This window comes from Perca flavescens, chromosome 13, assembly GCF_004354835.1.
Source record: "Perca flavescens isolate YP-PL-M2 chromosome 13, PFLA_1.0, whole genome shotgun sequence".
Lineage (NCBI taxonomy): Eukaryota > Metazoa > Chordata > Actinopteri > Perciformes > Percidae > Perca > Perca flavescens.
In genome coordinates this window covers 32,086,588-32,096,587 of record NC_041343.1, presented here as the reverse complement: position 1 = coordinate 32,096,587, position 10,000 = coordinate 32,086,588, and the positions used below count along the sequence as shown (strand labels likewise).

General features: G+C 43.9%; 1 protein-coding gene across 2 annotated transcripts in view; it reads right to left on the bottom strand.

The window, feature by feature from the left end:
- Window positions 1–10,000, bottom strand: part of arrb2a (arrestin, beta 2a) — a 50,407-nt gene that overhangs the window by 2,151 nt on the left and 38,256 nt on the right. For both annotated transcript variants that reach the window (XM_028595044.1, XM_028595045.1), the window contains exons 14-15: window positions 1,220–1,296; window positions 828–882 (exon numbers count right to left, since the gene is read on the bottom strand). In XM_028595044.1, coding sequence (XP_028450845.1) covers window positions 828–882; window positions 1,220–1,296 — 132 coding nt within the window. The remainder of the gene's footprint in view (window positions 1–827; window positions 883–1,219; window positions 1,297–10,000) is intronic.

The following is a 10,000-nucleotide window of genomic DNA, read 5'->3' as shown; positions in this document are numbered from 1 at the left end:
GAGAGAGAGAGGGAGAGAGGGAGGGAGACAGAGAGGGAGGGAGGGAGAGGAGGGAGGGAGACAGAGAGGGGGAGGGAGGGACAGAGAGGGAGGGGAGAGAGGGAGGGAGACAGAGGGGAGGGAGAGGGGAGGGAGACAGAGAGGGAGGGAGAGGAGGGAGGGAGACAGAGAGGGGAGGGAGAGGAGGGAGGGAGACAGAGAGGGAGGGAGAGGGAGGGAGACAGAGAGGGAGGGAGAGAGGGAGGGAGACAGAGAGGGAGGGAGAGAGGGAGGGAGAGAGAGTTTCTATTAGTTAATTGTTCCATTTAAAACGTCACTGTGTGTGTGTGTTACTGTGTGTGTGTTACTGTGTGTGTGTGTGTGTTACTGTGTGTGTTACTGTGTGTGTGTGTGTGTTACTGTGTGTGTGTTACTGTGTGTGTGTTACTGTGTGTGTGTTACTGTGTGTGTGTTACTGTGTGTGTGTGTGTTACTGTGTGTGTGTGTGTGTGTGTGTGTGTGTGTGTTACTGTGTGTGTGTGTTACTGTGTGTGTGTGTGTTACTGTGTGTGTGTTACTGTGTGTGTTACTGTGTGTGTGTGTACTGTGTGTGTGTGTTACTGTGTGTGTGTGTGTGTGTGTGTGTGTGTGTGTGTTACTGTGTGTGTGTGTGTGTGTGTGTGTGTGTGTGTGTGTGTTACTGTGTGTGTGTGTGTGTGTGTTACTGTGTGTGTGTGTGTGTGTGTTACTGTGTGTGTGTGTGTGTGAGACATGTTCTTCTACAAACTCCTTATTTGTAGAACCAACAGTTGTTATAAATCAAAGAATAAACTCAACAGAAAACTCACTTTGTGTCGAATTCTATCAAATTGGTGTCGATGGGGGGGTCCATCTCTGGCACGGCTGCAACACACACACACACACACACACACACACACACACACACACACACAGTTAGCATGTCACACCGTTGTTTCCATGGAAACTGCTTCTCGTCTCCACGGAGGCCTGAGCTGTGTGCATTCTCAGGCTACATTTACATCGCTACCTTTGGTACACGCAGGAGCAGGGGGGGGAACACCAGAGCAGGGGGAATGAGAGGGGGGGGGGGACACCAGAGCAGGGGGAATGAGAGGGGGGACACCAGAGCAGGGGAATGAGAGGGGGGGGGACACCAGAGCAGGGGGAATGAGAGGGGGGGAAACACCAGAGCAGGGGGAATGAGAGGGGGGGAACTCACCGGACTCTGGGCGGGACAGCGGCGGCTCCACAGGTTTAGGATGCATCAGGATGAAGGGCAGCTCCACCGAAACATCTCTGAAACACACACACACACACACACACACACACACACACACACACACACACACACACACACACACACACACACACACACACACACACACACACACACACACACACACACACACACACACACACACACACACACACACACACACACACAGCACTCAGTCCACTTCCTGGTTCTAAATCAACACACCAAGTATTTGTAGTTTCGATTAAAATCTGCTCTGAGGACACGCGTCAACAGGAAGTGACCTTACAGCGGCCGACTGATTCAGAAAATCAGCTGAAAGCCGACCAATCAGAGAGCTGCACGACGGGTTCCTTTCACTGCATTAAGCCTCCTGTTGTCCTCGGGTCAAATCTGACCCATTTTCTATTTTTTTTTTAACAAAATAAAAATAAAAAAATAAGGTGATTGTTCATTTTTTATCAGTTCACTACTTTCACTGAATTTGGGTGTTTTATTACATTTTATATAATTTGGGGGAAAAAAAAAAATTTGATAAAAGTTTGAAAATAATTCACAAAAATGTCGGAAAAAGCTTCTAAATCGTCGGAAAAAACCCACAAAGACGCTAAAGGCGCAGGAAAAAAAAAACCGACAAGAACATAGGAAAAAGTAAAAAAAAATAAAAATGGAATAAGAAATGTTTTTTGAAAAAAAGTCACAAAAACGTTGAAACAAGTGAAATTTCTTTTTGAAAAAAGTGACAAAAATGTTGAAACAAGTGAAGAAAGTGACAAAAACGTTGAAAAAAGTGACAGAAATGTTGAAAAAAGTGACAAAAATGTTGAAACAAGTGAAAAATGTTGAAAAAAGTGAAGAAAAATGTTGAAAAAAGTGACAAAAACATTGAAACAAGTGAAAAATGTTGAAAAAAGTGAAGAAAAATGTTGAAAAAAGTGACAAAAACGTTGAAACAAGTGAAAAAAGTGACAAAAACGTTGAAAAAAGTGACAGAAATGTTGAAAAAAGTGACAAAAACATTGAAACAAGTGAAAAAAAATGAAAAGAAGTTGAAAAAAGTGACAAAAACGTTGAAAAAAGTGACAGAAATGTTGAAAAAGTGACAAAAATGTTGAAAAAAGTGACAAAAACATTGAAACAAGTGAAAAATGTTGAAAAAAGTGAAGAAAAATGTTGAAAAAAGTGACAAAAACGTTGAAAAAAGTGACAGAAATGTTGAAAAAGTGACAAAAATGTTGAAACAAGTGAAAAAAGTGACAAAAACGTTGAAAAAAGTGACAGAAATGTTGAAAAAAGTGACAAAAACATTGAAACAAGTGAAAAAAAATGAAAAGAAGTTGAAAAAAGTGACAAAAACGTTGAAAAAAAGTCACAAAAAATAACGTGGATGGTTCCGTAAAATAAGTGATCAGTTCACTACTTGTATTGAATTTGGATATTTTATAGCATTTGGAGGGTGGGGAATGATAGAACAGAAAAGAATGGACAAAATGTAAAAAACACTCTTTTTTAAGTGAATAAAGAACAAAAAACCCAGAAAAAAAGAAAATTCGAAAAAGTGACAAAAAGTGTGGAGCCATTTTAGTTTGACATTTAGAGCCCGAGTTGCAGGTCAACAGGAAGACAACACCACGAGGACTTTATGGCCCGACACCGTCTGTGAGAAGTCCGACAAGAATAAACTTTTCCTCACTTCACTTTCAAAATAAAATACATCTAGGATCTCACTTCCTGCCAATGTTTCAAAATAAAAGCCTAAATTAGAGCAGTTGTATCTGTAGTCACTCCAGTATCTCTCTGGTGTGTGTGAGTGTCTGTTTCTGTGTGTGTCTGTGTGTGTATTTATGTATGTGTGTGTGTCTCTCTGTGTGTGTGTGTGTGTGTCTCTCTGTGTGTGTGTCTCTGGTTTAAAGTAATCCATCTCTAGTTTGTAAACCAGTTTAAACTAGTATCTGATTTAAAGGAATGACTCTTGTTATTAAAACCAAATTTGAAAGAAAAGGTATCCCGGGGTTTCACAGATTTTGGAATCAGTTTGATTTCAAAACTGGTTCAATTAAAACTGGTTTAAACCTTAATCCAGTTTACCTCCCATCTAAACAGGGTTGGGGGCCAATAGGGCTCCGGTTCCAACGTAAACAGCAGTAACGAGACTACTTTCCTTTCTCATTAGCATCGCTGCACGAGACGCTACGTTACCGTTAGCTAGTAGCTGAACGGTTAAAATGCTGACAGCTAACGTTAAGCGGTGTGAAGTGCGACTGTATTTTTTTAAACCAATGACCCCTTAACTCACTAAAATCACTGATTTGTACGCGTTTTATTTTATTTTTCTTATTTTATTTTACTACCCTGTGGCTAATGTGCTATGTACAGTACTTTGGTCAGCGCAAGCTGTTTTTAAATGTGCTATGGAAATAAACTTTACTTACTTAACTAAAAGAGAGATGGAGCAGGGACCCCCTACTACATACAGTATATTGTATAAAATGAAGATGCATATTAAACTGGGCCTACAATAACGTTTAGGGCGGCCTAAAGCCTTTATATACATACCTTTTAATGGTGCATACAATACTAAGCTATTAATATAGCCTAATAATTGTTGGCATGATTTTATAAATCAGGTTTTAATGTCAAACATACATGTGGTACAGTGAATCTTTAGGATGTACTGTATCTGTATATCTATAGGCCAGTAAGCCTATCATCAGTGGGGATTTATGTTGGCTAATAATATGTTGGATTCATTTTAATTTTCGAAAAAACGTAACAATAATTTGCCGTTGTCGGAAAAACAATAGACAGACGGTGCGTTCACTTGAAACTCGCCAGCCTTGTGGTGCATTCAAAGTTATTGTAAAATACCCTTAAGTCTTACCTACTGCGTCTTTAAAGTTAGAGATGAACTGGTACGTTTAAAAACTAGTTTTAAAACAGGTTTAAAAGCCAGTCTCAACAGCTTTTGAACGCATTTTAACAACATAAATTTGGTTTACAGGAAGATGAACTGGATTAATGGGAGTTTAAACTGGCTTTAAAGCCGGTTTAAACTGGTTTAAACCCAGATGATTTGGTTTACATGAGATGTAAACTAGTTTTAAATCAGAGCAGATGTGTTCTCATTAGACCAGTCTGTGTTTTAATGATTCAGATCAGAGGAAATGAACACTGAGGCTGTCGGTCACATTTACCTGTCCAACATGCCTCTCAGCAGCCTGCAGGGGGGACACAGAGGGGAGGGGGGGAGAAAGGTAGCGAGGGAGGCATGGAGGAAGGAAGGAAGGGAGGGAGGTAGGGAAGGAGGTAGGTAGGAAGGGAGGAATGGAGGGAGGGAGGGAGGAAAGGAGGGAGGGAGGAATGGAGGAATGGAGGGAGGGAGGGAGGAAAGGAGGTAGGTAGGGAGGGAGGAATGGAGGGAGGGAGGGAGGGAGGAAAGGAGGGAGGGAGGAATGGAGGGAGGGAGGGAGGAAAGGAGGTAGGTAGGGAGGGAGGAAGGGAGGGAAGGAGGTAGGTAGGAAGGGAGGAATGGAAAAGGAAGGAGGGAGGAAAGGAGGTAGGGAGGGAGGAATGGAGGGAGGGAGGGAGGAAAGGAATAAGGAAAGGAGGGAGGAAGGGAGGGAGGGAGGGAGGAAAGGAGGTAGGTAGGGAGGAATGGAGGGAGTGAGGGAGGGAAGGAGGTAGGTATGAAGGGAGGAATGGAAAAGGAAGGAGGGAGGAAAGGAGGTAGGGAGGGAGGAATGGAGGGAGGGAGGGAGGAAAGGAATAAGGAAAGGAGGGAGGAAGGGAGGGAGAGAGGAAGGAAAGGAGGGAGGGAGGAAAGAAAGGAGAAAGGAAGGGTAAAAAGAAAAAGCCAAACCACAGAGGGGAGATGAAATGAAAAGAAAAGCAGGAGGAGACATGTTGACAACAACTTCATGACCTGAAGAGACAGTGGGGAGTAACTACGGCAACAAGCAAACGTTTCCACGGTAACGGTAAGTGACAACAGGAAGTCAGAAGGGCGGGCAGGAAGCCCAGGCCGAGCTGCACCCACGTTCACCCATTTTCTAAATGTCTCTATCTCCAAAATATGGGTTTCTTTCAACAAATTGTCCCAAAAAAACAAAAACAAAAACAATGACCTGGATAATTCCAACGATCAGTTCAATTCTCTCAATTAATTTGGCTAATGTATTAGATTTTATAGCCAAAAAAAAAAACAAAAAAACGTCTTGGAAAAAAAGTTACAAAAAGTCAGAAAAAGCTTAAAAAAATCGGACAAAAAAAATAAAAAAAATACTAAAACTTATAATAATAAATAAAGCTTTAAACACGTCAAAAAAATAAATTAAGAAAAAGGTTTTCGTTTTGACAAAAAGCTGAAGCCGACACGAGGGCTAAAATGAAACTTTATAAAGGTTAAAGTGACTGGCTTACTATCAGGGTTGGTTACACTACACTAGTACGCTACTGGAGGGAGGGAGGGAGGGAGGAAGGGAAAGAGGGAGGGAGAGAGGGAGGGAGGAATGGAGGGAGGGAGGAATGGAGGAGGAAGGGAAAGAGGGAGGGAGGAATGGAGGAGGAAGGGAAAGAGGGAGGGAGAGGGAGGGAGGAATGGAGGAGGAAGGGAAAGAGGGAGGGAGGAATGGAGGAGGAAGGGAAAGAGGGAGGGAGGAATGGAGGGTTAGGGTTAGGAATGGAGGGAGAGAGGGAGGGAAGGATAGAGAGAGGGAGGAAGGGGAGGAGGAAGGAAGGGAGGAATGGAGGGAGGTAGGAAGGGAGGAATGAACAAAAAGACGGAGAGGGGAAGAGAGGGAGGAATGAAAGAAGGGAGGAAAAGAGGGAAGGAGGTAGGAAGGGAGGCAAGGAAGAGGGAGGGATGGAGGGAGGGAGGAAGGGACTAACTACTACTTTACAGATTTTACAGATTGACTATTGTTGTGAGATATATCTGGCCTAACAGACCAGACTAACAGACCAGACTAACAGACCAGACTAACAGACCAGACTAACAGACCAGACTAACAGACCAGACTAACAGACCAGTTAACAGACCAGACTAACAGACCAGACTAACAGACCAGACTAACAGACCAGACTAACAGACCAGACTAACAGACCAGACTAACAGACCAGTTAACAGACCAGACTAACAGACCAGACTAACAGACCAGTTAACAGACCAGACTAACAGACCAGACTAACAGACCAGACTAACAGACCAGACTAACAGACCAGTTAACAGACCAGTTAACAGACCAGACTAACAGACCAGACTAACAGACCAGTTAACAGACCAGTTAACAGACCAGACTAACAGACCAGACTAACAGACCAGACTAACAGACCAGACTAACAGACCAGACTAACAGACCAGACTAACAGACCAGACTAACAGACCAGTTAACAGACCAGACTAACAGACCAGACTAACAGACCAGACTAACAGACCAGACTAACAGACCAGACTAACAGACCAGACTAACAGACCAGACTAACAGACCAGACTAACAGACCAGTTAACAGACCAGACTAACAGACCAGACTAACAGACCAGACTAACAGACCAGACTAACAGACCAGACTAACAGACCAGTTAACAGACCAGTTAACAGACCAGACTAACAGACCAGTTAACAGACCAGACTAACAGACCAGTTAACAGACCAGTTAACAGACCAGTTAACAGACCAGACTAACAGACCAGACTAACAGACCAGACTAACAGACCAGACTAACAGACCAGACTAACAGACCAGTTTACAGACCAGTTAACAGACCAGACTAACAGACCAGACTAACAGACCAGACTAACAGACCAGACTAACAGACCAGTTAACAGACCAGACTAACAGACCAGACTAACAGACCAGACTAACAGACCAGACTAACAGACCAGACTAACAGACCAGTTAACAGACCAGACTAACAGACCAGACTAACAGACCAGACTAACAGACCAGACTAACAGACCAGTTAACAGACCAGTTAACAGACCAGTTAACAGACCAGACTAACAGACCAGACTAACAGACCAGTTAACAGACCAGTTAACAGACCAGACTAACAGACCAGACTAACAGACCAGTTAACAGACCAGACTAACAGACCAGACTAACAGACCAGTTAACAGACCAGACTAACAGACCAGACTAACAGACCAGTTAACAGACCAGACTAACAGACCAGACTAACAGACCAGACTAACAGACCAGACTAACAGACCAGTTAACAGACCAGTTAACAGACCAGACTAACAGACCAGACTAACAGACCAGTTAACAGACCAGACTAACAGACCAGACTAACAGACCAGACTAACAGACCAGTTAACAGACCAGACTAACAGACCAGACTAACAGACCAGACTAACAGACCAGACTAACAGACCAGACTAACAGACCAGTTAACAGACCAGTTAACAGACCAGACTAACAGACCAGTTAACAGACCAGACTAACAGACCAGACTAACAGACCAGACTAACAGACCAGTTAACAGACCAGACCAGACTAACAGACCAGACTAACAGACCAGACTAACAGACCAGACTAACAGACCAGACTAACAGACCAGTTAACAGACCAGACTAACAGACCAGACTAACAGACCAGTTAACAGACCAGACTAACAGACCAGACTAACAGACCAGTTAACAGACCAGACTAACAGACCAGTTAACAGACCAGACTAACAGACCAGACTAACAGACCAGACTAACAGACCAGACTAACAGACCAGACTAACAGACCAGACTAACAGACCAGACTAACAGACCAGAACTTAACAGACCAGACTAACAGACCAGTTAACAGACCAGACTAACAGACCAGTTAACAGACCAGACTAACAGACCAGTTAACAGACCAGACTAACAGACCAGACTAACAGACCAGACTAACAGACCAGACTAACAGACCAGACTAACAGACCAGTTTACAGACCAGTTAACAGACCAGTTAACAGACCAGACTAACAGACCAGTTAACAGACCAGACTAACAGACCAGACTAACAGACCAGACTAACAGACCAGACTAACAGACCAGACTAACAGACCAGTTAACAGACCAGACTAACAGACCAGACTAACAGACCAGACTAACAGACCAGACTAACAGACCAGACTAACAGACCAGACTAACAGACCAGACTAACAGACCAGTTAACAGACCAGTTAACAGACCAGACTAACAGACCAGACTAACAGACCAGTTAACAGACCAGACTAACAGACCAGACTAACAGACCAGACTAACAGACCAGTTAACAGACCAGACTAACAGACCAGACTAACAGACCAGTTAACAGACCAGACTAACAGACCAGACTAACAGACCAGTTAACAGACCAGACTAACAGACCAGACTAACAGACCAGACTAACAGACCAGACTAACAGACCAGTTAACAGACCAGTTAACAGACCAGACTAACAGACCAGACTAACAGACCAGTTAACAGACCAGACTAACAGACCAGACTAACAGACCAGACTAACAGACCAGTTAACAGACCAGACTAACAGACCAGACTAACAGACCAGACTAACAGACCAGTTAACAGACCAGACTAACAGACCAGACTAACAGACCAGTTAACAGACCAGACTAACAGACCAGACTAACAGACCAGACTAACAGACCAGACTAACAGACCAGACTAACAGACCAGACTAACAGACCAGACTAACAGACCAGACTAACAGACCAGTTAACAGACCAGACTAACAGACCAGACTAACAGACCAGTTAACAGACCAGACTAACAGACCAGACTAACAGACCAGTTAACAGACCAGACTAACAGACCAGTTAACAGACCAGACTAACAGACCAGACTAACAGACCAGACTAACAGACCAGATAACAGACCAGTTAACAGACCAGTTAACAGACAGAAGGTATGTCTTCTATCATGTGATGATGTGGGTGCAGCTCGGCAACACTCGGTTAACACCTACTGGAAGAAAAGGCGGGAAAAAGAGACAGAAATAAAAGAGAAGGGCAGGTTGGAGGGGATACAGCTACGGAGGGGATACAGCTACGGAGGGGATACAGCTACGGAGACGACTGTTAAGTTTAGTAAAAAGATCGTGGCTTAGTTAAAATAAATAAATAAAATCAGGAAATATGAGTTCCATGTGTGAAAGTTTTGAAATGCTATATTATTATATTATTATTATTATTATTATATATAGATTATACAGAACTACCAGCCGTAGCTGTATCCCCTCTAGACAGCCGTACCTGTATCCCCTCTAGACAGCTGTATCCCCTTCTAGACAGCCGTACCTGTATCCCCTTCTAGACAGCCGTAGCTGTATCCCCTCTAGACAGCCGTAGCTGTATCCCCTCTAGACAGCTGTATCCCCTCTAGACAGCCGTAGCTGTATCCCCTCTAGACAGCTGTATCCCCTCTAGACAGCCGTAGCTGTATCCCCTCTAGTCAGCCGTACCTGTATCCCCTCTAGACAGCCGTACCTGTATCCCCTCTAGACAGCTGTATCCCCTCTAGACAGCCGTACCTGTATCCCCTCTAGACAGCCGTACCTGTATCCCCTCTAGACAGCCGTACCTGTATCCCCCTCTAGACAGCTGAAGCCCCTCTAGACAGCTGTAGCTGTATCCCCTCTAGACAGCCGTACCTGTATCCCCTCTAGACAACTGCATCCCCTCTAGACAGCCGTACCTGTATCCCCCTCTAGACAACTGTATCCCCTCTAGACAGCCGTACCTGTATCCCCCTCTAGACAGCCGTACCTG